This window comes from Vidua macroura, chromosome 28 (assembly GCF_024509145.1).
Source record: "Vidua macroura isolate BioBank_ID:100142 chromosome 28, ASM2450914v1, whole genome shotgun sequence".
Lineage (NCBI taxonomy): Eukaryota > Metazoa > Chordata > Aves > Passeriformes > Viduidae > Vidua > Vidua macroura.
Window position 1 is genome coordinate 5006276 of NC_071598.1, and position 26854 is coordinate 5033129.

The 26854-nt window shown below is 65.6% G+C and overlaps 2 protein-coding genes across 3 annotated transcripts; both read right to left on the bottom strand.

Annotated features, from left to right (window-relative positions):
* Nucleotides 1–559: 559 nt before the first annotated feature.
* ANKRD39 (ankyrin repeat domain 39) lies at nt 560–3691 on the bottom strand. The gene is made up of 4 exons (XM_054000661.1): nt 3510–3691; nt 3138–3241; nt 2023–2226; nt 560–1361 (listed from the first exon to the last, which is right to left on the bottom strand). Exons 1-4 carry the CDS (start codon nt 3640–3642, stop codon nt 1224–1226), a joined length of 579 nt encoding a protein of 192 aa, XP_053856636.1. The 5' UTR covers nt 3643–3691; the 3' UTR covers nt 560–1223.
* A 3246-nt stretch (nt 3692–6937) lies between these two features.
* Nucleotides 6938–24899, bottom strand: SEMA4C (semaphorin 4C). 2 transcript variants are annotated; one of them, XM_054000748.1, is made up of 15 exons: nt 24854–24899; nt 22960–23097; nt 19685–19833; nt 19538–19600; nt 17690–17788; nt 16387–16483; nt 16194–16310; nt 15972–16123; nt 14784–14959; nt 13210–13354; nt 11893–12115; nt 11275–11390; nt 11028–11185; nt 9581–9651; nt 6938–7779 (listed from the first exon to the last, which is right to left on the bottom strand). In XM_054000748.1, exons 2-15 carry the CDS (start codon nt 23060–23062, stop codon nt 6938–6940), a joined length of 2511 nt encoding a protein of 836 aa, XP_053856723.1. In that variant the 5' UTR covers nt 23063–23097; nt 24854–24899. The 2 variants fall into 2 exon arrangements, with proteins under 2 accessions (XP_053856723.1, XP_053856722.1); XM_054000747.1 differs by lacking the exon at nt 24854–24899 and adding an exon at nt 24643–24742.
* Between the last annotated feature and the right edge of the window lie 1955 nt (nt 24900–26854).

The window sequence follows — 26854 nt, forward strand, 5'->3', positions numbered from 1 at the left end:
GGGTCTCCTCAGCCCTTTGGGGTCTCCTCCACCATTTTGGGATATCCTGGGATGGGAATCCCGACCCCTCTCCGGTGTTTTTGGGGTTTCCTGGATAAATCCCAGCCCCTTCCCTGCTGGCCCGGGGATTTTGGGGTCTGACCTTGAGGTCTGGACTTTGGGGTCTGGATTTTAGGGTCTGACTTTGGGGTCTGGATTTTGAGGTCTGGATTTTAGGGTCTGGACTTTGAGGTTCTGAATTTTGGGGTCTGGATTTTGGGGTGACACAGCGCTAGTGACCAAAGTTGTACAGGCAGGAGGGGGCTGAGGGTCCCCCCCAAACCCCCCCCCCCCGGGGTTTTTTGGGGTCAGAGCTTGACCCCAAAAAAACCAAAAATAAGCACAAAAAGTTCCCCCTGGGTGAACTCCTGTAAGTTATTGGGAGAAGGTTGAATTATTTTTGTTAATCACATCTCGACGATCAGTTCCTAGCTCCTTCCGCAGGGAGATTTTAGAAATAATAATAATAATAATTAATAAATAATAATAATAATTAATAATTAATAATAAGCCAGAAAAAAAAAACAACAACAAAAAAAACCTTTTTTATTAAATCTTCCTCTATGCAAACCCCTCCTTTTCCTCCCCCCCTGGGGAATTCCTATTTATTGTTCAGGTTTGATTTGTAATTTTTGGGGCGCTCGGGTCGCGGGGGGGATGGGGGGAGGGGCGGGGGGGGCCGGGCCTCCCCCTCCCGGTTCTGCCCCTCCCCCCACGCCCCGGTTGTGAAACCGACCGTGGAATTTTTATTTCACGGGGGTTTTTTTGTTTGGTTTTTTCTTTTTTTTTTTTTTTTTTTTTTTGCCAGATGGGTTAATAAAAATTCTATATCTGTACGTGGCTGTGCTCGGTGCCGCGCGTGAGGGGGGGGGGGTCCCGGTTACCGGGGAAGGGTCCCGGTTACCGGAACCGCTTTAAAAAGGACGCGGCGCCTTTAAATCCCCCCCACCCGCCGGGGGGGGGGTGTTTACCGCGCCAAACCCCGCCCCCTAAAGACACCGCGGGCTGTGATTGGCTGCGAGGGAAGGGAGGCGGGAATACAGTGGAAATGCGTGAGGTGATTGGCTGTGAGGGCGGACAGTGGGCGGGGCGTGTTGGCGGAACACGGAAATAGGAGCGGCGGTACCGGGACGGGCACCGGGCCCGCGGCAGCGACCGGGCCCCGCCGTGGCCTCCGCGTCCCCTCAGGCGTCCAGCAGGTCCCGCACGGCCGGGTGCGCCCCGTCCCGCGGGCTGCGGCCCCTGGCATCGCGGAGGGCAGCGAGGGCCGGCTGCCGGCGCAGGAGGAGGGCACAGAGCTCGCGGTGCCCCTGCTCGGCGGCCTGGGGGGCACCGGTGTCACCCCCGGGGGGACCCGAGAGCCACCCCCGGGCACCCCCCGGGAGGGGAAGCCCCGTGCCCCCCACCCGGTTTGGACAGGGGGTGCCCGCTGTGCCCTCTCTAATTTGGGTAGGGGGCTGCCCCCGTGCCCCCCACCTGGCATTGGGGTCCCCCTGTGCCCCCCTTTAATTTGGGTAGGGGGTGCCCCTGTGCCCCCTCTAATTCGGGCACTGTGCCCCCTCCGTGCCCCCCTAATTCGGGCCCTGTGCCCACCCTAATTCGGGCACTGTGCCCCCCACCCCGTGCCCCCCTAATTCGGGCACTGTGCCCCCTCCGTGCTCCCCTACTTCGGGCCCTGTGCCCACCCTAATTCGGGCCCTGTGCCCACCCTAATTCGGGCACTGTGCCCCCCACCCCGTGCCCCCCTAATTCGGGCACTGTGCCCCCTCCGTGCCCCCCTAATTCGGGCACTGTGCCCACCCCAACTCGGGCACTGTGCCCCCCACCCCCGTGCTCCCCTAATTCGGGCACTGTGCCCCCCCCAATTTGGGCCGTTTCCCCCATGCCCCCCTAATTCGGGCCCTGTGCCCACCCCGTACCCCCCCTCCCCCCGGGCTCTCCCGGTGCCCCCCCCGTGCCCCGGGGTGCCCCCGGCGTGCCCACCTTGTGCAGGGCGGTTCTGCCGTCGCCGTCGGCGGCCGCGGGGTCGGCTCCGTGTGCCAGCAGCAGCTCGGTGACGGCGCGGTGCCCGCAGAAGCAGGCGCGGTGCAGCGGGGTGGCACCGCCGGGGGTGCGGGCATCGCACGGGGCGCCGCGCTCCAGCAGCAGCCGGCACACGGCCAGGTGCCCGTTCCGGCTGGCGTAGTGCTGCGGGCACGGCGCCTGCCTCAGGGCTGCCCGGTGCCAGGGCGGGACCGACCCCCGGGACCCCCGGTGCCAGGGCAGGACCGACCCCCGGTGCCAGGGCGGGACCGACCCTCGGGACCCCCGGTGCCAGGGCAGGACCGACCCCCGGGACCCCCGGTGCCAGGGCAGGACCGACCCCCGGTGCCAGGGCGGGACCGACCCCAAACACCCCCGGTGCCAGGGCGGGAGCGACCCCCGGTGCCAGGGCAGGACCGACTCAAAACACCCCCGGTGCCAGGGCAGGACCGACCCAAAACACCCCCGGTGCCAGGACGGGACCGACCCCCGGTGCCAGGGCAGGACCGACTCAAAACACCCCCGGTGCCAGGGCAGGACCGACCCCAAAGACCCCCGATGCCAGGGCTGTGTGCCCCGTTAGGATTGACCCCCGTGCCCCCCGGTGCCAGGGCGGGACCGACCCCCGTGCCCCCGGTGCCAGGGCAGGACCAACCTCCGGGACCCCCGGTGCCAGGGCTGTGCCCCGAAAGGACTGACCCCAAAGACCCCCGTGCCCTCCATGCCCCTCGTACCCGGTCAGGACCCCCATGTCCCCACTGCCCCCCGGTGTGCCAGGGCCGTGCCCCCGGTGTCCCCCGGTGCCCCCGGTGTGCCAGGGCCGTGCCCCCGGTCAGGACCCCCGGTGCCCCCCTATGCCCCCCGATGTACCAGGGCCGTGCCCCCGGTGCCCCCCGATGTACCAGGGCCGTGTACCCGGTCAGGACCCCCGGTGCCCCCCTGTGCCCCCCGGTGTACCAGGGCCGTGCCCCCGGTGTACCAGGGCCGTGTACCCGGTCAGGACCCCCGGTGCCCCCGGTGCCCCCGGTGTACCAGGGCCGTGTACCCGGTCAGGACCCCCGGTGCCCCCGGTGTACCAGGGCCGTGTACCCCGCCAGGTCGGGCTCCGCGGGGTCCCCTCGCCGCTCCAGCAGCTGCAGCACCCGCGCCTCGTCCCCGTCCCGCGCCGCCGCCCAGATCCCTGCGGGCAGCGGGGCCGCCTCAGCCACGGACGGAGCCCCGGGCCCTGCCCGGTACCGGTACTCCCGCCCGGAGCCCCCCGGTGCCCCTCCGGTACCGGAACCCCATCCCGGAGCCCTGCCGGTACCGCTGCTCCAGCCCAGCCCGTGCCCCCTCCGCCACCGCAACCCCTGCCCAGAGTCGCCGGTGCCCCTCCGGTACCGGGTACCGCGCACCGCCGGGAGCGCTGACCCGGCCCTCCCGCCCCCCGGCCCCGGAGCGCCCCGGACCCCGCTCGAAGTCCATCTCGGACAGGCTCTGGTGCACGCTGGGCACGGCCACGCGGCCCTGGCAGCACGGAGCGGGCACCGCCGCCCGGCCCGGGCAGCACGGAGCGGGCGGCGAGCGGCGACCACCGGCCATGGCAGCGGCGGCGCTGAGGGACGGGCCGGAGAGAGCCGAGTGGCGGCGGAGAGAGCCGAGCGGTGGCGGGAAGGGCCGAGGGCAGGCGAGGGAAGACGGAGATAGCCGAGGGTAGACGGAAAGGGCCGAGGAGAAATCGGAAGGAGTCGAATGAAACGGAAAGGGCCGAGGGAAGGCGGAAAGAGCCGAAGAGAGCCCAAGTGGGCGGGATGGGCCGAGTGAGGACGGAAAAAGCCGAAAGAGGGCGAAAAGCGTCGGAAAATACCGAAGGAAGACGGGAAGGGCCGAATGCAGCCGAAGGACGCCGCTTCCAAACCGCTTCAGCGCATGCGCACTCCCCACAGCTGGTACCGCCGCCAGGGGGCGCCAGCGGCCGCTCAAAGCCCCTTTGGGGACCCGGGTTCGCCCCCCCCCCCCCCCAAATTTTGGGGTCCCCAAGCCCCACCCCCACCAGCAACGGCAGCCACAGGGCTCCAACTCCCCATTGGGGGGGATCCCAAGGTTCTTCTCCCACTCGGGGTTCCCAGGGGTCACCCCCACGCCTTTATGGGGTCCCCAAGCGCCCCCCTGCTCTGCAGTAGGGGTCCCCCAGCAGCAATGGGGGGCCCCCTCCCCTATTTTGGCATGTCCTTGGGGTCCCCTTCCCCACTCCTGGGGTGTCCCAGAGGCCCCTCCCGGATCTTGGGGTGTCCTGGAGGCCCCTCTCCTATACTGGGGCGTCCTGGGGGTCTCCCGGCTGAATTTTGGGGCTTCCCTGGGCACCCCCTCCCCGATCTTGGGGTCTCCTTGAGGCCCCCCCCCCTCCCCAGTATTGGGGTGTCCCGGAGCCCCCTCCCCGATTTTGGGGTGTCCTTGGGTTCCCCCTCCCCGATTTTGGGGTGTCCCCGGGCTCCCCCTCCCCCCGAAGGGATTCCCAGCGCTCCCCCCGCCCCCAGCCCCATTTCCCACGGCCCTGACCCCGTTCCCAGCCCCCTCCCCCATTTCCGGCGCTGCTCCCAGCGGAGCCTCCCCGGGGAGGGGAGGGGGGAGCCCGGCCCGGCCCCCCCGCCTGGGAACGGCTCCGGTTTTCTCCTTTTTTAGCCCCGCTGGAGCTTTTTCCATGAGCTCAGCACCGATGGGGGGGGAGAGCTCGAAACCTCCCACAAAACCTCAAAGAAAACTTCCCCAAAACTCCCCCAAAAACCTCCCCAAAACTCCCCCCGAAACCTGCCCAGAACACCCCCAAAACCGACCAAAAAAAGCTCCCCAAAAACCTCCCCCCAAAACCTCCCCTAAGCCTCTCCCAAACTCCCCCCAAACCTCCTCCACAACTCCTCTAAAATCTCCCCAAAACCTCCCCAAAAACTCCCCCAACCTCCCCAAAAATTCCCCCAAAACGCCCCCAGAACTCCCCCAAAAACCTCCCCAAACCCCCCAAAACCTCCCCAAAACTCCCCCAAAACTCTCCCAGAATTCCCCCAAACCTCCCCCAAAACTCTCCAAAATCCCCTAAAACTCCCCCGAAATTCCCCCAAATTCCCCAAAACTCCCCTAAAACCTCCTCCAAAATTCCCCTGAAACCTCCCCAATACTCCCCCAAAATCTCCCCAAAACTCCCCCAAAACCTTCCCCAAAATCTCCCCCAAAATTCTTCCAAACCTCCCAAAAAATCCCCCAAAAATTCCCCAAACCTCCCTCAAAATTCCTTCAAAACTCCCCTAAAACCTCTCCAAACATTCCCCCAAAATACCCCCAACACCTCCCCAAAAACCTCCCCAAGACTCCCCTAAAATTCCTCTGAAACCTCCCAAAAATTCCCCCAAAACCTGCCCAGAATTCCCCCAAACCTCCCCCAAAAACTCTCCAAAACTCCCCCAAAATTTTCCCCAAAATCTTCCCCAAAATCCCCCCAAACCTCCCCCAAAATCCTTCCCAACCTCCCCAAAAATCTCCTGAAAACTCCCCAAAGCTCTCTCAAAATTCCTCCAAAACTCCCCTAAAACCTCCCCAAACATTCCCCAAAAATCCCTCCAAAATCTCCCCGAAACTCCCCTGAAACCTCCCCAAATCCTTCCCCAAAACTGCTCCAAAACTTGCCCAGAGTTCCCCCAAACCTCCCCCAAAAAATCCCCCAAATTCCCCCAAAATCTCCCCAAAACTCCCCAAACCCCTGCCCAGAAAGAAAGAGTAAAAAAAAAACAACTCAGGATTTATTTTTTTTTGTTTTTTTTCTGGAAGTCCTTTTATTATGAATATAAAAATACTCAGGTATTTACAGCAAATAAATATATTTCGGTACCAAATAAATTACACCGGGGTGGGGCTGGTACAAAACGGGCTGGGGGGCGTGCAGGGGTTGGGGACAGGAGGGGGACACGAGGGGACAAAGGGCCAGGGCAGGGCGGGGACAGAGCCCTGGCACGGGGGGCACGGAGATAGAAAAAAGTCAGAAAAACCCGAAATGAGCCCAAAAAAAAAACCGTCCCGAGGGCACCGGGCGGGCACGGGCGGGCACAGGGGTGTCCCCAAGTCTGTCCCTCCCTGGGGACACCGTACCGAAGGTGGTGGCACCGGGAGTGGCACGGTGGCACGGCTGGGTGGTGGCGGTGCCAGGGTAGGTGCCCAAGTGACAATCCTGGGTGCCAGGGTGCCAATCCTGTCCCCAGGGCAGGTGACAATCCTGGGTGCCAGTCCCACCCCCTGGGTGCCAGGGTGGCAGCCCTGTCCCCAGGGCAGGTGCCCAAGTGACAATCCTGGGTGCCAGGGTGGCAGTGCCACCCCCGAGGCACACACCACTGCCAAGGTGACACTCCCGTTTCCAAGGCGGGCACCAGTGCCAGCCTATCAGTCCCCAAGGTGGGCACTGGGGTGACACTGGGCAGATCCTGTGGTGACCCTGCTGTCCCCAGGGCTGGTACCAGCGTGGCAATCCTGTCCCCAAGGCGGGTGCCAGTGCCAGGTGTACATCCCCAGCTGGGTCCCGATGCCAGGCGCCCATCCAGGTGCCAGGTGTCCATCACGAGCCAGGTTTTGGTGCCAGGCGCTCGTCCCCAGGCAAGTTTTGGTGCCAGGCTTCCATCCCCAGCCAGGTTTTGGTGCCAGGCTTCCATCCCCAGCTGGGTTCTGATGCCAGGCGCCCGTCCCCAGCCAGGTCCTGGTGCCAGGTGTCCATCCGTAGCCAGGTTTTGGTGCCAGGCTTCCATCCCCAGCCGGGTTTTGGTGCCAGGCTTCCATCCTCAGCCGGATCCTGACGCCAGCTCTGCCGTGCCCGCTCTGCGGTGCCCACGCCGGCTCCCGGAGCCGAGGCGGGCGCCGCTCACACCGACGACTCCTCGGGGTTGGAGTCGGGCAGGGGCTGGCGCTGCTGCAGCTTGCGCCGCAGCTCCTCGGCCAGGTCGGCGCAGGCCGGGCGCTCCTCGGCGCCCAGCGCCAGGCGGATGTAGCCGTTGGAGGCCGAGCCGCGCAGGGGGCCCAGGTGGATGCGGGTGGGCGAGTGCAGCGGCTGCCCGGGGATGCCGGCGGGCGGCGAGGCGGCGCCGGGGCCGCCGTTGCGGCGGCAGGCGGCGCCCGCCGTGCCGGCGTGGCCGGGCACGATTTTGAGCGAGCCGTCCGAGTAGTAATAACTGGACGGGTCCCAGAGCTTCTCGTCCGAGTCGGAGGCGGCGCTGGGCACGAAGCGCGGGCTGGGCGGCTCCTTGGGCAGCTCGATGGGGTACACCAGGGTGCTCTCGATGGCCTTGGCGCCCTTGCCCAGCTCGTGGCGCAGCCGGCGCCACAGCGACAGCACGGCCAGCAGCAGCAGCAGGCACAGGGCGCCCAGGCACACGGCCAGCACCCACGCGGCGCCCGGGCCGGCCGGCGGCGCCCGCGTCTCCAGCGGCGCCCCCGGGCCGGCCAGCACGGCCACGCGGTACTCCTGGGCGGGCAGGCGGGCGCCCTGCTCCTCGGCCAGGCAGCGGTAGGTGCCGCTGTGCTGGGCGCCCGCGCCGGGCACCACCAGCGCCCGCAGCCGCGCCTCGCCCAGCACCAGCGCCTGCTGGGCCGCCAGCGCCCGGCCCTCGAAGGTCCAGAGGGCGCGCGCCAGGTTGGAGGCCAGGCGGCACGTCAGCACCAGGTCGGTGCCCGCCACCACCGTCACGTTCTTGGGGGTCAGCGGCCCTGAGGGGACGGGGAGGTCAGCGGGGACGGGGCGGGGCACGGGGGGGTTGGGTTCATGGGATGGGAACAATGGGGTGGGAACAATGGGGTGGGATGGGATGGGGTCCATGGGATGGGAACAATGGGGTGGGATGGGATGGGGTCCATGGGATGTGGTGGGATCCATGGGATGGAATCCATAGGATGGGGTGGGATGGGATCCATGGGATGGGAACAATGGGGTGGGATGGGATGGGATCCATGGGATGGGATCCATAGGATGGGGTGGGATCCATGGGATGGGAACAATGGGGTGGGATGGGATGGGATCCATGGGATGGGAACAATGGGGTGGGATGGGATGGGATCCATGGGATGGGAACAATGGGGTGGGATGGATTAGGGTCCATGGGATGGGAACAATGGGATGGGGTGGGATGGGATCCATGCAATGGGATCCTTGGGATGGGATGGGAACAATGGGGTGGGATGGAATGGGATCCATGGGATGGGATCCTTGGGATGGGATCCTTGGGATGGGAACAATGGGGTGGGATGGGATGGGATCCATGGGATGGGAACAATGGGGTGGGATGGGATGGGATCCATGGGATGGGAACAATGGGGTGGGATGGATTAGGGTCCATGGGATGGGAACAATGGGATGGGGTGGGATGGGATCCTTGCAATGGGATCCTTGGGATGGGATGGGAACAATGGGGTGGGATGGGATGGGATCCATGGGATGGGAACAATGGGGTGGGATGGGATGGGATCCATGGGATGGGAACAATGGGGTGGGATGGATTGGGGTCCATGGGATGGGATCCTTGGGATGGGAACAATGGGTTGGGATGGGATGGGGTCCTTGGGATGTGGTGGGATCCATGGGATGGGATCCATAAGATGGGGTGGGATGGGAACAATGGGGTGGGAACAACGGGGTGGGATGGGATGGGATCCACGGGATGGGGTGGGATGGGAACAATGGGGTGGGATCCTTGGGATGGGATGGAATCCATGGGATGGGATCCATGGGATGGGAACAATGGGGTGGGATGGGATGGGGTCCATGGGATGGGATCCATGGGATGGGGTGGGATCCTTGGGATGGGATGGGATCCATGGGACAGAATCCATGGGATGGGGTGGGATGGGATGGGATGGGGTGGGATCCTTGGGATGGGATGGGATGGAATCCATGGGATGGGAACAATGGGGTGGGATGGGATGGGATCCATGGGATGGGAACAATGGGGTGGGATGGGATGGGGTCCATGGGATGGGAACAATGGGGTGGGATGGGGTCCATGGGGTGGGATCCATGGGATGGGGTGGGATGGGAACAATGGGGTGAGATCCTTGGGATGGGATGGGGTCCATGGGATGGGAACAATGGGGTGGGATGGGATGGGATGGGATCCATGGGATGGGAGGGGATCTGTGGGATGGGATAGGATCCAAGGGATGGGATCTATGGAATGGGAACAATGGGGTGGGATGGGATGGGATGGGACGGGACGGGATGGGATGGGATGGGATGGGATGGGATGAGATGGGACGGGATGGGGTGCATGGGATGGGATCCATGGGATAGGATTCATGGGATGGGATCCATGAGATGGGACGGGATGGGGTGCATGGGATGTGATGCATGGGATGGGATCCATGAGATCCATGGGATGGGATCCATGGGATAGGATCGAATGGGATCCATGAGATGGAATGGGATCCACGGGATAGAACGGAATGGGGTGCATGGGATGGCACGGGGTGCATGGCATGGCCTGGGCACACCCATGTGGCACCCGTAGGGTCTCACCTTGCTTGGCCACCTGAGGCACGGAGCAGGCGCCGGTGTCGGAGCTCAGCACGTCCTGCACCAGGTGGGACCTGCGGGAGGGGGGCACAGTGAGGGGGGTACCCGCGGTGCCCCCTCCCCAGGGACCCCCAGGGATCACTGAGCCCACCCCTGGCCCTGCCCAGACACCCCAAAATGCCACCCTGGGCATCCCTGGCAGCCCTGCACACCCCAAATTCCAAAGGCTCCTGGAGCAGCCTCGGGGCCGTGCCCATTCCCTGGGCAGTGCCCAGCACCCTCTGGGGACAGAACCCTTCCCAAACTCCACCCTGACCCTGCCCTGGGTGCCATCCCCGTGCCCTGGGTGCCGTCCCCATACCCTGGGTGCCATCCCCGTTCCCTGGGTGCCATCCCCATGCTCTGGGTGCCCTCCCCGTGCCCTGGGTGCCATCCCCATGCCCTGGGTGCCATCCCCGTGCCCTGGGTGCCATCCCCGTGCCCTGGGTGCCGTCCCCATGCCCTGGGTGCCATCCCCATGCCCTGGGTGCCGTCCCCATGCTCTGGGTGCCATCCCCATGCCCTGGGTGCCACCCCCATGCTCTGGGTGCCATCCCCATACCCTGGGTGCCATCCCCGTACCCTGGCTGCCATCCCAGTGCCCTGGGTGCCACCCCCATGCTCTGGGTGCCATCCCCATACCCTGGGTGCCGTCCCCATGCTCTGGGTGCCATCCCCATGCCCTGGGTGCCACCCCCATGCTCTGGTGCCATCCCCGTGCCCTCGTTGCCATGCCCATTCTCTGGGTGCCATCCCCGTACCCTGGGTGCCGTTCCCATGCTCTGGGCACCATTCCCATACCTTGGCTACCATCCCCATGCCCTGGGTGTCATCCCCGTGCCCTGGGTGCCTTTCCCATGCCCTGGGTACCATCCCCATGCTCTGGGTGCCATCCCCGTGCCCTGGGTGCCATCCCCATGCTCTGGGTGCCGTCCCCATGCTCTGGGTGCCATCCCCGTGCCCTGGGTACCATCCCCATGCCCTGGGTGCCATCCCCATGCTCTGGGTGCCATCCCCATTCCCTGGGTGCCATCCCCATGCCCTGGGTGCCATCCCCGTGCCCTGGGTGCCATCCCTGTGCCCTGGTTGCCATTCCCATGCCCTGGGCACCATTCCCATACCCTGGGTACCATCCCCGTGCCCTGGGTGCCATCCCCATTCCCTGGGTACCATCCCCGTGCCCTGGGTGCCATCCCCATGCTCTGGGTGCCATCCCCATGCTCTGGGTGCCATTCCCATGCCCTGGGTGCCGTCCCTGTTCCCTGGGTGCCATCCCCATGCCCTGGGTGCCATTCCCATGCCCTGGGCACCATTCCCATACCCTGGGTGCCATCCCCGTGCCCTGGGTGCTGTCCCCATTCCCTGGGTGCCATCCCCATGCCCCGGTGCCCGGTGCCCGCGGTGCCCGTACCCGTTGTGCCCGTCGGTGCGGACGCAGGCGCTGCCGTTGCGGCTCCAGGCGCAGTAGGGGTCCCGTGCCAGCACGCAGTCGGTGCAGGTCTGGTAGCGCCCGCACTCTGCCAGGGGCAGCTGTGCCACCTGCAAGCGGGACCCGGCGAACAGCAGCTTCTGCCAGGGGAGGGGACAGGGGTGGGCGACGCCGCCGGGCCCTGGCACTGCGGCACCGCGGTGCCGCCGCCGCCCCCCGGCACGCTCACCTTGGTGCCCGCCAGTACCAGGCTCTCGACGGGCTGCGCCGGCGCGAACACCTGCAGCTCCTCCACCAGGTGGATGCGGGTGCCCAAATCCAGCGCCTTGTGCACCCAGCCGTCACCTGCGGGCGGGCACGGCGGGCACTCGGCGATGGGGCACCCCAGGGCTGGCCACGTGGTGCCCTGGTGCCCTGTCCCCGTGGTGCCCTGTCCCTCGGTGCCATGTCTCCTCAATGCCCTGTCCCCTCTGTGCCCTATTCCCTCTGTGCCCTGTTGGTGCCCTGTCCCCATGGTGCCCTGTCCCTCTGTGCCCCTGTCCCTGTCCCCTGGCATCACCTGTGCCAATGAAGAGCACCTAGTAGGTGGCACCATCCTACCCTGCCATGCTGTGCCCCCTGTCCCTGTCCCTTGGCATTCCTTGTCCCCTCTGCACTCTGTCCCTTGGCATTCCCTGTCCCCTGGCATTCCCTGTCCCCTGGCATTACTTGTGCCAATGAAGAGCACCTCACAACTGGCACTGCCCAGCCCTGCCACGCTGTGCCCCCTGTCACTGTCCCCTGTGTCCTCTGTGCCCCTGTCCCCTGGCATTCCCTGTCCCCTGTCCCCTGTGCCCCCTGGCATCACCTGTGCCAATGAAGAGCACCTCGTAGGTGGCCCCGTCCAGCCCTGCCACGCGGTCCACCACGAGCTGGGTGAAGTTGGCATCCCTCTTGAGCAGCAGCGGGCGCCCGCGCTGGGGTGGCACCGGCTCATCCATCAGCGGGTGCTTCTTGGCGAAGTTGAGCGTGTTGTCGGGCAGCTCCAGTGAGCTGGCAAAGCCGTTCTGCCGGTGCCAGTCCGTGATGCACTGCCGGGAGGGCACGGGGGCACCGTCAGGGCACGGGGGGGCAATGTCAGGGCATGGTGGCACCGTCAGGGCACGGGGGGGCAATGTCAGGGCATGGGGGGAACTCAGGGCACGGGGGAGGGCATAGGGGCACTGTCAGGGCACATGGAGGGAACATCAGGGCACACAGAGGGCACTGTCAGGGCATGGGGAAGGGCACAGCAGCACCGTCAGGGCACGGGGGCACCGTCAGGGCACATGGGGGGCACTGTCAGGGCATGGGGGGAATTCAGGGCACATGAGGGCACTGTCAGGGCACAGGAAAGGGCATGGGGGCAACGTCAGGGCATGGGGGCACCATCAGGGCACGGGGGAGGGCATGGGGGCAATGTCAGGGTACGGAGGGCACTGTCAGGGCACGGGGGAGGGCATGGGGGCAACATCAGGGCACGGAGGGCACTGTCAGGGCATGGGGGGAACTCAGGGCACATAGGGGCACCAGGGTGGGTCCCAGTCCCTCTCAGGAGGGCACAGATGGATGCCAACCCCTGAGGGCACCACCAGCCCCATATATGCATGTCAATCCCTCAGGGGGCACCCCCAGCCCCAGGGATGGATGCCAACCCTCAGGGATGGATGCCAATCCCTCAGAGGGCACCCCCAGCCCCAGGGATGGATGCCAACCCTCAGGGATGGATGCCAATCCCTCAGAGGGCACCATCAGCCCCAGGGATGGATGCCAACCCTCAGGGATGGATGCCAATCCCTCAGAGGGCACCATCAGCCCCAGGGATGGATGCCAAGCCTCAGGGATGGATGCCAATCCCTCAGAGGGCACCATCAGCCCCAGGGATGGATGCCAACCCTCAGGGATGGATTCCAGCCCTCAGGGATGGATGCCAACCCCTCAGAGGGCACCACCAGCCCCAGGGATGGATTCCAGCCCTCAGGGATGGATGCCAACCCTCAGGGATGGATGCCAACCCCTCAGAGGGCACCACCAGCCCCAGGGATGGATGCCAACCCTCAGGGATGGATGCCAACCCCTCAGGGGGCACCACCAGCCCCACACCCGGCCCCACCACCCCCCAGGCGGTCGCTGTGCCCGCTCTCACCGCGCCGGGCCGGGGCGTGGGCACCTCGCCCGAGTAGCGCCCCCATTTCTGCGCCTGCTCCCGGTACTCCTTGTAGGGCCCCTCGAAGGCCTTCTTCACCTCCAGGATGGGGTAGCGGCAGATGGCAGAGACGTCCACGTCCCCCCTGCGGGCACACCGGGGCTGGCAGCCAGCGGGCAGAGGGACAGGGCCACCATGGCCACCATGGCCACCAGGACAAGGCCACCATGGGCACCATGGGCACCAGGACAAGACCACCATGGGCACCAGGACAGGGCCACCATGGTTACTGGGACAAGGCCACCATGGACACCAGGACAAGGCCGCCATGGCCACCATGGGCACGAGGACAAGGCCACCATGGGCACTGGGACAAGGCCAACATGGCCACCATGGGCACGAGGACAAGGCCACCATGGGCACTGGGACAAGGCCAACATGGCCACCATGGGCACGAGGACAAGGCCACCATGGCCACCATGGGCACCAGGACAAGGCCACCATGGCCACCATGGGCACCAGGACAAGACAACCATGGGCACCAGGACAGGGCCACCATGGTTACTGGGACAAGGCCAACATGGCCACCATGGGAACTGGGGCAAGGCCACCATGGGCACCATGGGCACCGGGACACAGCCACCATGGTGACCATGGGCACCAGGACAAGACCACCATGGGCATCATGGGCATCAGGACAAGACCATCATGGTCACCGGGACAAGGCCACCATGGTCACAGGGACAAGGCCACCATGGGTACCAGGACAAAACCACCCTGTACACAGGGACAAGACCATCAAGGTCCCTGGGACAAGACCACCATGGTCACTGGGACAAGGCCACCACGTGCACAGGGACAAGACCGCCATGTGCAAAGGGACAAGACCACAATGGTCACCAGAACAAGGCCACCATGGTCATTGGGACAAGACCACCATGGTCACCAGAACAAGGGCACCATGGTCACTGGGACAAGGCTACCATGGTCATTGGGACAAGGCCACCATGGGCACCAGGACAAGGCCACCACGTGCACAGGGACAAGACCACCATGGTCACCAGAACAAGGTCATCACGGTCACCAGAACAAGGCCACCACGGGCACTGGGACAAGGCCAGCATGGTCATTGGGACAAGACCACCACGGTCACCAGAACGAGGCCACCACGGTCACTGGGACCAGGCCACCATGGTCACCAGAACAAGGCCGCCACGGGCACTGGGACAAGGCCACCATGGCCACCAGGACAAGGGCACCACGGTCACTGGGACAAGGGCACCATGGCCACTGGGACAAGGCCACCATGGCCACTAGGACAAGGCCACCATGGCCACTAGGACAAGGGCACCATGGTCACCAGGACAAGGGCAGCACGGTCATTGGGACAAGACCACCATGGTCACCAGAACAAGGCCACCACGGTCACCAGAACGAGGCCACCACGGTCAGTGGTACCAGGCCACCATGGCCACCAGGACAAGGGCAGCACGGTCACTGGGACCAGGCCACCACGGTCAGTGGTACCAGGCCACCAGGTGTGCGGGGCCGGCGCGGGCACGGCGGGCACTCACCAGCGGGCCTGGAAGACGCCGAAGAAGGCGGTGTCCTGCCAGCGGGCACCGGGCAGGGTGAATACGGCCTGCAGGCGGTTGAAGTGCAGCTGCTGCTCGGGTGCCGAGCACACCAGGCGCGCCTTCAGGAACGACGTCCACTTCTTCTGCAGCGTCCGCGCGCCGCCCACGTCCCCCTGCCGGGGACAGCGCACCGTGGGCACCGTGGGCACTGCGGCACGGCCGCTGTGGGCACTGCGGGCACCAGGACACAGCCGCCGTGGGCAGCGTGGTGACCACAGGCACCAGGACAGGGCCATTGTGGTGACCGCTGGGACTGGGACACAGCCACTGTGGGCACCCCACAGGCACTGGGAAATGGCCACGGTGGGCACCGCGGGCACCAGGACACAGCCACCATTGTGACCGTGGGCACCAGGACAGGGACATTGTGGTGACCACTGGGCACCCTGGGCACCAGGGGTACCACAGGCACTGGGACATGGCCATGGTGGGCACTGTGGGCACCAGGACACAGCCACCATTGTGACCGTGGGCACCAGGAAGGGACATTGTGGTGACCACTGGGCACCCTGGGCACCAGGGGTACCACAGGCACTGGGACATGGCCATGGTGGGCACTGTGGGCACCAGGACACAGCCACCATTGTGACCGTGGGCACCAGGACAATGCCACCACAGGCACTGAGACATGGCCACCATGGTGACCATGGGCACCATGACAAGGCCACCATGGGCACCAGGACAGGGCCACCATGGGCACTGGGACAAGGTACCCTGCAGACCCGTGCCACCACCTGCTCGGCGTAGCAGTCATATTCCACTGCCCAACCTCATGCCAACTTCCCAGCCCTGAAACAGCTCAGGGCGTGTCCCCAGGTGTCCCCAGGTGTGCCCAGGCGTGTCTTGCAGACCCGTGCCACCCATGCCACCACCTGCTTAGCGTAGCACTCATCCTCAACTGCCCAACCCCATGACCTCACACAGCTCAGGATGTGTCCCCAGGTGTGCCCAGGTGTGCCCAGCTGTGCCCAGGTGTGCCTTGCAGACCCGTGCCACCTGTGCCACCACCTGCTCAGCATAGGAGTCACACCGATGGCCCTAACCCATGCCAACTTCCCAGCCCTGAAACAGCTCAGGGCGTGTCCCCAGGTGTCCCCAAGTGTGCCCAGGTGTGCCCAGGCGTACCTTGCAGACCCGTGCCACCCGTGCCACCACCTGCTCGGCGTAGCAGTCGTACTCGACGGCGCGCTCGCTGAAGAAGAAGTAAACCTTGTCGTCGTCGCCGCTGCCGCTGCCCGCGCTCTCGGGCACGAAGGCCGATGCCACAAAGTGAGGCTCTGCAAAACCACCTGGTCACACCTGTGCCCTGTGCCCTCCCCGTGTGCCCCGTGCCCTGCGTGTGCCCACCGTTGAGCCACGAGGTCAGGTACTCGGTCTTCATGGAGTAGTGCGGGCCCAGGTTGCGCAGGATGACGGGCTCCGTGCCCAGGAAGTTGTTGAAGGTGGCAGAGTAGAGCTCCCCATCTGCGAGGGAGGGGTTTAAGGGGGGTGGCGGGCACGGGTGGCACCCCCTCCCCGCGACCCCAGAGGTGTCACCTACCCACGATGAGGCCGGTGTGGCCCTTGGTGGGGTCGTAGGGACATTTGCCTTTGCCGTCCTCGAATGCCACCGGGTCCAGGGTGAAGCCGGAGAGCTCCTGGGGGGGCACGGGGGGCACTGGGTCATGTCCGTGCCACCCAGACAGGCCCCAGGGACGTGGACACCCTGCAGGTGACACTCCTGGGGACAGGGACAGCCTGGGGCCACCCTGGGCCACCCTCCAGGGGACAGGGACAGCCCTGGGCCACCCTCCAGGGGACAGGGACACCCTTGGATGAGGGATGGGGACACCCCTGGATGACCTTCCAGGGGACAGGGACAGCCTTCAAGGAGGGACAGGGACACCCTTGGATGGTCCTTCTGAGATGGGGACACCCCTGGATGATAATTTTCAGGACAGGGACAGCCCTGGATGACCTTCCAGGGGACAGGGACAGCCCTGGATGACCTTCCAGGGGACAGGGACAGCCCTGGATGAGGGACAGGGACACCCCCAGATGATCCTTCTGGGGACAGGGACAGCCCTCAAGGAGGGACAGGGACACCCTTGGATGGTCCTTCTGAGATGGGGACACCCCTGGATGATAATTTTCGGGACAGGGACAGCCCTGGATGATCCTCCTGGGGACAGGGACAGCCCTGGATGAGGGACAGGGACACCCTTGGATGGTCGTTCTGAGATGGGGACATGCCTGGATGATAATTTTGGGGACAGGGACAGCCCTAGGCCACCCTCCTGAGCACAGGGACAGTCCTGGACGAGGGACAGGGACATTCCTGGGTGGTCCTCCTGGGGACAGGGACATCCCTGGACCACTCTGGGGACAGAGACCCCTCCAAGATGACCCATCTGGGACTGTCCCTGTCCCTGAAGGGTCATCTGGGACTGTCCCTGTTCCTCACCCAGGGGTTTCCCTGTCCCAGATGACCCATCTGAGCCACCCTAAGTGCAAAGGAGACATCCCCAACCTGCCCTCACAGCTACAAAACCACTCTAAATGCCACCCCTGGGGACAGGGCCACCCCTGGGGACAGAGCCACATCCCCAGGTAGGGCAAGGGGACATTGAGGACACCCCCAACCTGCCCTCACAGCCACAAAACCACCCTAAATGCCACCTCTGGGGACAGGGCCATGTCCCCAGGGAGGGCAGGGAACATTGGGGACACCCTCAACCAGCCCTCATGGACACAAAACCACAGTAAATGCCACCTCTGGGGACAGGGCCACCCCTGGGGACAGAGGCACATCCCCAGGGAGGGCAGGGGACATTTGGGGACCCGGATTTGGGGCCCCCACTCACGATGTAGGTGCACTTGGGCTGGAAGGCGTAGGTGCCGCAGGCGTACAGGTGGGAGCTGTTGTAGCTCTGCAGGAAGCGCACGTAGTTGAAGCAGTCGGTCTGGGAGGGGACACAGGGGACATTAATGGGGACAAGGGATGTGGCACTGGGAAAGTGGCACGGTGATGGAGTGGGGACAAGGGACACTGCACGGGGACAGTGGCACAGTAAAGGGGTGGGGGTTCTGGGCGGGGGGACAAGGGACACGGCACAGGGACAGTGGCACAGTAAAGGAGTGGGGACAGGGGACATGGCACAGGGACGGTGGCACCGTAAAGGAGTGGGGACAAGGGACACACAGGGACAGTGGCACAGTAAAGGAGTGGGGATAAGGGACACTGCATGGGGACAGTGGCACAGTAAAGGAGTGGGGATAAGGGACACTGCCCAGGGACAGTGGCACAGTAAAGGGATGGGGACAAGGGACATGGCACAGGGATGGTGGCACAGTAAAGGGATGGGGACAAGGGACATGGCACAGGGACAGTGGCACAGTAAAGGAGTGGGGACAAGGGACACTGCCCAGGGACAGTGGCACAGTAAAGGAGTGGGGACAAGGGACACTGCCCAGGGACAGTGGCACAGTAAAGGAGTGGGGACAAGGGACACTGCCCAGGGACAGTGGCACAGTAAAGGAGTGGGGACAAGGGACACGGCACAGGGACAGTGGCACAGTAAAGGAGTGGGGACAAGGGACATGGCACAGGGACAGTGGCACAGTAAAGGAGTGGGGACAAGGGACACGGCACAGGGACAGTGGCACAGTAAAGGAGTGAGGACAAGGGACACGGCACAGGGACAGTGGCAGAGTAGAGGAGTGGGGACAAGGGACATGGCACAGGGACAGTGGCACAGTAAAGGAGTGGGGGTTCTGGGCATGGGGACAAGGGACACGGCACGGGGACAGTGGCACAGTAAAGGGGTGGGAACAAGGGACATGGCACAGGGAGAGTGGCACAGTAAAGGGGTGGGGACAAGGGACACTGCACGGGGACAGTGGCACAGTAAAGGAGTGGGGACAAGGGACACTGCACAGGGACAGTGGCATGGGAAAGGAGTGGGGACAAGGGACACACAGGGACAGTGGCACAGCGAAGGGACTGAAGTCTCAGGCATGGGGACAGTGGCATAGAAGTGGGCATGGGGACAGGGGACATGGCATAGGGACAGTGGCATGGGACAGGGATAGCGGACAGGGGGCACTGCCACCACATAGGGACAAGGGGAATGTGGCACAGCACAGGGACACAGGGCATGGCACAGTGACACAGGGACAGGGACTCTGGAGCTGGCACAGCACAGGGACAACAGGGACACAGGGCATGGCACAGTGACACAGGGACAGGGACGCTGGAGCTGGCACAGCACGGGGACACAGGGCATGGCACAGTGACACAGGGACAGGGACGCTGGAGCTGGCACAGCACGGGGACACAGGGCATGGCACAGGGACACAGGGACAGGGACTCTGGAGCTGGCACAGCACGGGGACACAGGGCATGGCACAGGGACACAGGGACAGGGATTCTGGAGCTGGCACAACACGGGGACACAGAACATGGCACAGGGACACAGGGCATGGCACAGGGACACAGGGACAGGGATTCTGGAGCTGGCACACCACAGGGACACAGGGCATGGCACAGGGACACAGGGACAGGGATTCTGGAGCTGGCACACCACAGGGACACAGGGCATGGCACAGGGACACAGGGACACAGGGCCCCTGGAAACACAGCACAAGGACACAGGGACAGAAGCCCTGGAGCTGGCACGGCGCCCCAAACCCCCCCAGCACCCCATGCCCACCTGGTTGTTCTTGCCCTTCTGCACGCACTCCGCCTTCTTCTCCACGGGCGCCTCCCAGGAGATCTGGGGGTGGCACAGGGGTCAGGGGCTGGCACAGATGGCAGGGCACCCCCCACCCCAAACCCTGCCCGTTTTTGGGGTCCTCACCGCCGCCTTGAGCTCCACGGTGCCCGTGGCCAGGGCGAACACGGCCTCGCGGGCACCCACGTAGAGCAGCGCCTCGGCCTCGTCCAGCGTCAGCGTCAGGTAGTGAGAGACCCCGCCCTGGGAGAAACGCTTGGCAGTGTCCTGCAGCTCTGTGGGGACAGGGGACAGCGGGCTGGGACACCTCACACTGTGGGGACACTGGCTGGGACACCTCACACTGTGGGGACAGGGGACACCTCACACTGTGGGGACAGGGGACAGCGGGCTGGGACACCTCACACTGTGGGGACAGGGGACACTGGCTGGGACACCTCACACTGTGGGGACAGGGGACACCTCACACTGTGGGGACAGGGGACACCTCACACTGTGGGGACAGGGGACAGCGGGCTGGGACACCTCACACTGTGGGGACACTGGCTGGGACACCTCACACTGTGGGGACAGGGGACACCTCACACTGTGGGGACAGGGGACAGTGGGCTGGGACACCTCACACTGTGGGGACAGGGGACACCTCACACTGTGGGGACAGGGGACAGCGGGCTGGGACACCTCACACTGTGGGGACACTGGGACTGGGACTCTTCAGTCTGTGGGGACACGGGGCTGGGACCCCACACACTGTGGGGACACCGGGCTGGGACACCTCAGACTGTGAGGTCAGGGGACATTGGGCTGGGACCCCACAGCTCTATGGGGACAGGGGACGCTGTGCTGGGACCCCACAGCTCTATGGGGACAGGGGACACTGTGCTGGGACCCCACAGCTCTATGGGGACAGGGGACGCTGTGCTGGGACCCCACAGCTCTATGGGGACAGGGGACACTGTGCTGGGACCCCACAGCTCTATGGGGACAGGGGACATTGAGCTGGGACCCCACAGCTCTATGGGGACAGGGGACACTGTGCTGGGACCCCACAGCTCTATGGGGACAGGGGACGCTGTGCTGGGACCCCACAGCTCTATGGGGACAGGGGACACTGTGCTGGGACCCCACAGCTCTATGGGGACAGGGGACGCTGTGCTGGGACCCCACAGCTCTATGGGGACAGGGGACATTGAGCTGGGACCCCACAGCTCTATGGGGACAGGGGACATTGGGCTGGGACCCCACAGCTCTATGGGGACATGGGGACCCTGCCATGCAGCTCTGTGGGGACACCATGCTGGGACCCCCTCCCCCCGCAGCTCTGTGGGGACACGGGGACCCAGGGCAGGGACCCCCGGGGGCACCCCCCGCCCCCGCCGGCCACCCCCGGCCCCGTGGCACACAAAGGTCCCTTTGTCACCGAACACAGTGGCCTTTGCAGGGACCCCGCGCCCCGCCCCGTGCCCCCCGGCCACCCCCGGGCTCCGCAGAAAGGAACCATTGAGGGGACAGCGCCAGGGCCCCGGGCGGGGACAGGGACACTGGGCTGGCACGGCACGGGGGCGGCACGGGGACGGTGGCATGGCTGAGGGTGGGGTCCTGGGCGTGGGGACAAGGGACATGGCACAGGGACGGTGGCACAGTAAAGGGATGGGGACAAGGGACACTGCACGGGGACAGTGGCACAGTAAAGGAGTGGGGATGGGGAACATGGCACAGGGACAGTGGCACAGTAAAGGAGTGGGGACAAGGGACATGGCACAGGGACAGTGGCACAGTAAAGGGATGGGGACAGGGAACATGGCACAGGGACAGTGGCACAGTAAAGGAGTGGGGACAAGGGACACTGCACGGGGACAGTGGCACAGTAAAGGGATGGGGACAAGGGACACGGCACGGGGACAGTGGCACAGTAAAGGGATGGGGACAAGGGACACGGCACGGGGACAGTGGCACAGTAAAGGAGTGGGGATGGGGAACATGGCACAGGGACAGTGGCACAGTAAAGGAGTGGGGACAAGGGACACGGCACAGGGACAGTGGCACAGTAAAGGAGTGGGGACAAGGGACACTGCCCAGGGACAGTGGCACAGTAAAGGGATGGGGACAAGGGACACTGCCCAGGGACAGTGGCACAGTAAAGGGATGGGGACAGGGAACATGGCACAGGGACAGTGGCACAGTAAAGGAGTGGGGACAAGGGACACTGCCCAGGGACAGTGGCACAGTAAAGGAGTGGGGACAAGGGACACTGCCCAGGGACAGTGGCACAGTAAAGGAGTGGGGACAGGGAACATGGCACAGGGACAGTGGCATGGAACAAGGATAGAGGACAGGGGGCACTGTCACCACATGGGGACAGGGGAATGGGGCACGGCATTGGGGACACAGGGCATGGCACAGGGACAGGGACACTGGAGCTGGCACAGCATGGGGCCACAGGGTGACAGCACAGGGAAGGGACAGAGGCTGCTGGCACAGGACAAGGACAGAACCTCGGGGTGCTGGCAGGGCAGGGGGACATGGCAGAGGGATGGGGACAGGGGACACAGGGGACATGGCCGAGGGACAGGACAGGATGATGGCAGGGTGTGGGGACAGGAAACGGCAGAGGGATGGGACAAGGGACATGGCAGGCAGGATGGGACAGGGTGGTGGCAGGGCGTGGACACAGGGGACATGCAGGAGGGACAGGACAAAGGACCTGGCACAGGGATGGGGATGGGGGACAGGGCACAGGGATGACACAAGGGACACAACACAGGGATGAGGACAGGGGACAAGAATGGGGACAGGGGACATGGCAAGGGATGGGGACATGGGACAGGGCAGAGAGATGGGGACAAGGGACACAGCACAGGGATGGGGACAGGACAGGGATGGGGACAAGGGACACGACACAGGGATGGGGACAGGAATAGGGACAGGGGACAGGACAGAGAGATGGGGACAAGGGACAGGGCACAGGGATGGGGACAGGGGACAGGACAGAGAGATGGGCAGGGGACGTGGCAGAGAGATGGGGACAGGGGACACAGCACAGGGATGGGACAGGGGACAGGGATGGGGACAGGGGACACAGCACAGGGATGGGACAAGGGACACTGCACAGGGATGGGGACAGGGGACAAGGCAGGGAGATGAGCAGGGGACATGGCAGAGAGCTGGTGACAGGGGACACAGCACCGGGCAGTGGCCCCCAGGCGCTGGCACAGGACTGGGGATGGCACATCTGGCACATCCCTGCATGTCCCCCCACAGTCCAGTTTTGGGGACACCCACCCACCCCGCAGCGCTGACAAGCTCCGAGGGTGGGGGAGGGACAAAAGCCACCCGGCGTGGTGACAGCAGCCACCACCGTGTCACCGCACAAGCCATCCCCGAACCCCCCTGGCACTCACCCTCGTAGGGCACAGTCCTCCTGGGCACAGCACTCCACGACGCCCCCGGCGTGCCGGTGGCAGCGGTGACGAGGGCCAGCAGCACGGCGACGACAAGAGCCATGGCACCGGGGCGGCGGTGGGGACACCACGGGGTCCCTGCGAGGGGGACACGGCCACGCCGGGGCCCCGTCAGTGCCACGGGGCAGCGGCGGCGGCGTCACGCGGGCGGCGCGGGCACAAGGCGGCATTGAGGCCGCGGTGTCACGAGGCCGGGGGCACCCCACGCACCGGGAGGACACCCCGAGCCACGGAGCAGGAAACGGGGGGGTGGGGCTTGCCACCATCCCCCCGCCACGTCCTGCCCGGGACCCCCCGGTGCCCCCGGGGGGTGCCCTCGAGGGTGCCCCCGGGGCGGGCAGGATGCGGCCGGGAATTGTTCTGCCCTGCCCGGCGGGAAGCAGGAAGTTGGGGGGGCTCGGGGGGGCTCCCGGTGACGGCTCGGGAAGGATTTCCGGGAGGGTGGGGGCACGGGAAGGGCCGTGGGAATGGGGGACACCCCGGCCGGGCTTCCTGTGGCACGGGCACAGCTGGGGTGTGATGGGCACAGCTGGGGTGGCACTGGCACAGCTGGGGTGCCAAGGGCATAGATGGGGTGTAACTGGCACAGCTGGGCACAGCTGGGGTGCCAAGGGCACAATTGGGGTGTCACAGGGACTATCTGGGCTGCCACGGGCACAGCTGGGGTGTGATGGGCACAGCTGGGGTGGCACTGGCACAGCTGGGGTGCCAAGGGCATAGATGGGGTGTAACTGGCACAGCTGGGCACAGCTGGGGTGCCAAGGGCACAATTGGGGTGTCACAGGGACTATCTGGGCTGCCACGGGCACAGCTGGGGCGTGACAGCCACATCTGGGGTGCAACAGGCACATCTGGGATGCAACAGGCACATCTGGGATGTCGGGGGCACATTGGGGTGCCAGGGGCATAGCTGGGGTGCCAGGGGCACATCGAGGGTGTCACGGGCACATTTGGGGTGCCAGGGACACAGCTGGGGTGCCACAGGGAGAGTGAGGGTCCCACCGGCAAAGATCAGCAGGGGTGTCACGGGCCTGGCCAGGATGCCACGGGCAAAATCGGGGTGCCACGAGCACAGTCGGGGCACAAGAGGTAAACCCGGGGTGCCAGGGACACATCGAGGGTGTCACGGGCACATTTGGGGCGCCCTGGGCACAGCCGGGGTGCCACAGGAACGGCCAAGCCGCCGTGGGCACGGCCGGGGCTCAACAGGCACAGCCGGGCTCGCAACAGGCACGGCGACAAGGGGACAAAGCACGGCGACCGTGCCACAGGCCACGGGGCACGGCCGGGGTGCCACGGGCACGGCCGGGGTGTCCTGGGCACGGCCGGGGTGCCACGGGCACGGCCGGGCTTCCCCAAAGCGGGGACAGCCACCCTCAGGGTGCCACTGCCAGGCCGGTGGCCCCGCGGTCGCCAAGTTTGGCGCTGGACACTCCGGGAGCGCCCTGAGGGGCCCGGCCGGGGGGGTCCCCACGGTGGTGCCACCCGGGGGTCCCCACGGCGGTGCCACCCCCGGATCCCCACGGCGGTGCCACCCCCAGATCCCCACGGCGGTGCCACCCCCGGGTCCCCACGACGCTGCCCGCCCAAGCCCCGCGCCCCCCGCTCCCCCGTTGCCGTTACCGTGGGGGGGGATTCCCGCTGCACCGACGGCTCCGAGCGGCGGAGGGGGCGACTCCGGCCCCCCCATCCACGGGCGGAGGGCCGGGGGTGGGGGGAGCCGGTGGCGATCCCCGGTACCGGGAGGAACAAAGCGCCTCCCCCTCCTCCTCCCGCCCCCGCGGCTCCGCCACAACAATACCGGGGCGGGGCGGGGGGGGGGGCCTGCACTCACCTCAGGGCGCGGCGGCGGCGGCGGCGGCGGCGGGGCGGGAGGCGGCTGTGAGGGGCGGGGGGGGGGGGTTTGGGGGGGCCCGGCCGCGGCGGGAGGCGGCGGAGCGGGGCGGGAGCCCGGGCGGGGCGGCGGAGGGAGGCGGCGGAGCGGGGCGGGGGTTCCGGGGGGCGCGGGGGGGCCCGGCCGGGGCGCGGGAGGCGGGAGCGGCCGTGAGGGGCGGCGGCGGGAGCGCGCCGCGCGGCCCCGGCGGCCCCGCCCCGCCCGTGACGTCACGGGCCCCCCTCAGCGGAGCCGGGGGCTCGGGTCGGGTCAGGTCGGAAGCGCTCGGGTCAGGTCGGAACCGCTCGGGTCCGCTCTCCTAGGCTCGGAACCGCTCGGGTCAGGTCGGAACCGCTCGGGTCCGCTCTCCTAGGCTCGGAACCGCTCGGGTCAGGTCGGAACCGCTCGGGTCCGCTCTCCTAGGCTCGGAACCGCTCGGGTCAGGTCGGAACCGCTCGGGTCCGCTCTCCTAGGCTCGGAACCGCTCGGGACCGGTCTGATCGGATCGGAACCGCTCGGCTCGAATCGGACCCCGGTCCACTCGGAACCGCTCGGCTCAGAACCAGTCGGGTCTTACTGGGACCAGTTGGCTCAATTAGGCTCAGCCTAGCGCAGCTCGGCTCGGTTTGGGTCAGATCCAGAACCGGTCAGCCCAGTTCAGCCCCACTGGCCAGGCTCGGCTCAGACCAGCTTGGCTCAGCCCAGTTCAGGGTGTCCCAGTTGGGCTCAGCCCAGTTCAGCCCCACTGGCCAGGCTCGGCTCAGACCAGCTTGGCTCAGCCCAGTTCAGGGTGTCCCAGTTGGGCTCAGCCCAGTTCAGCCCCACTGGCCAGGCTCGGCTCCACCAGGCTCAGCCCAGTTTGGAGTGTCCCGGTTGGGCTCAGCCCAGTTCAGCCCCACTGGCCAGGCTCGGCTCAGACCAGCTTGGCTCAGCCCAGTTCAGGGTGTCCCAGTTGGGCTCAGCCCAGTTCAGCCCCACTGGCCAGGCTCGGCTCCACCAGGCTCAGCCCAGTTTGGAGTGTCCCGGTTGGGCTCAGCCCAGTTCAGGCCACCTTAACCGGGCTCAGCTGAACCCAGCCTGGCTCAGCCCAGCTTGGTTTAACCCGGCTCAGCCCAGCCTGGCTTTACTGGCCTGGCTCAGCTCGGCTCAGCCTGGTTCTACCCACCCCAGTTTGGCTCAGTTCAGCCCAGCTTAAGCAGGCTTGGCCTATCCCAGCTTGGCTCAGCTCAGCCCAGTTCAGTTCTTTTGGGGTCCCTGGTGCCATCCCAGTGCCACCCCCAGTGCCACTCTGGTGCCATCCCAGTCCCATCCTGGTGCCATTCCCAGTCCCATCCCAGTGCCACCCTCAGTGCCATCCCCAGTGCCACCCCTGATGCCACCATCGGTGCCATCCCAGTCCCATCCCAGTGCCACCCTCAGTGCCATCCCAGTGCCATCCCCAGTGCCACCATTGGTGCCACTCCCAGTGCCATCCCCAGTGCCATCCCCAGTGCCACCATTGGTGCCATCCCAGTGCCACCATCATTGCCATCCCAGTGCTATCCCAGTGCCACCCTTGGTGCCACCATTGTTGCCATCCTCAGTGTGATCCCAGTGCCACCCTTGGTGCCACCATTGGTGACATCCCAGTGCCATCCCCAGTGCCACTCCCAGTGCCATCCCTGCACCATCTCAGTGCAATCCCACTGCCACCCTCAGTGCCACCATTCTTGCCATCCCAATGCCACCCTCAGTGCCACCCCAGTGCCACCATTGTTGCCATCCCAGTGCCACCCTCTGTGCCACCATCATTGCCATTCCTGTGCCATCCTCAGTGTGATCCCAGTGCTACCCTTGGTGCCACCATTGTTGCCATCCCAGTGCCATCCCCAGTGTCATTCCCAGTGCCATCTCAGTGCCACCATCATTGTCATCCCAGTGCCATCCCCAGTGCCACCCTCTGTGCCACCCTCAGTGCCATCC

What these genes read in the sequence shown, in the direction of transcription:
- ANKRD39 (XM_054000661.1), bottom strand. Translation starts at nt 3,642, where the DNA reads ATGGCCGGTGGTCGCCGCTCGCCGCCCGCTCCGTGCTGCCCGGGCCGG. An exon ending in TGGCGGGGTACACGGCCCTG is followed by an intron (nt 2,227 to 3,137) that starts GTACACCGGGGG and finishes CCGTGCCCGCAG; the next exon opens with CACTACGCCAGCCGGAACGG. An exon ending in GCAGAACCGCCCTGCACAAG is followed by an intron (nt 1,362 to 2,022) that starts GTGGGCACGCCG and finishes GGTGCCCCCCAG; the next exon opens with GCCGCCGAGCAGGGGCACCG.
- SEMA4C (XM_054000747.1), bottom strand. Translation starts at nt 24,709, where the DNA reads ATGGGGGGGCCGGAGTCGCCCCCTCCGCCGCTCGGAGCCGTCGGTGCA. An exon ending in AGCGGGAATCCCCCCCCACG is followed by an intron (nt 23,098 to 24,642) that starts GTAACGGCAACG and finishes TCCCCCTCGCAG; the next exon opens with GGACCCCGTGGTGTCCCCAC. An exon ending in AGAAGGGCAAGAACAACCAG is followed by an intron (nt 17,789 to 19,537) that starts GTGGGCATGGGG and finishes GTCCCCTCCCAG; the next exon opens with ACCGACTGCTTCAACTACGT.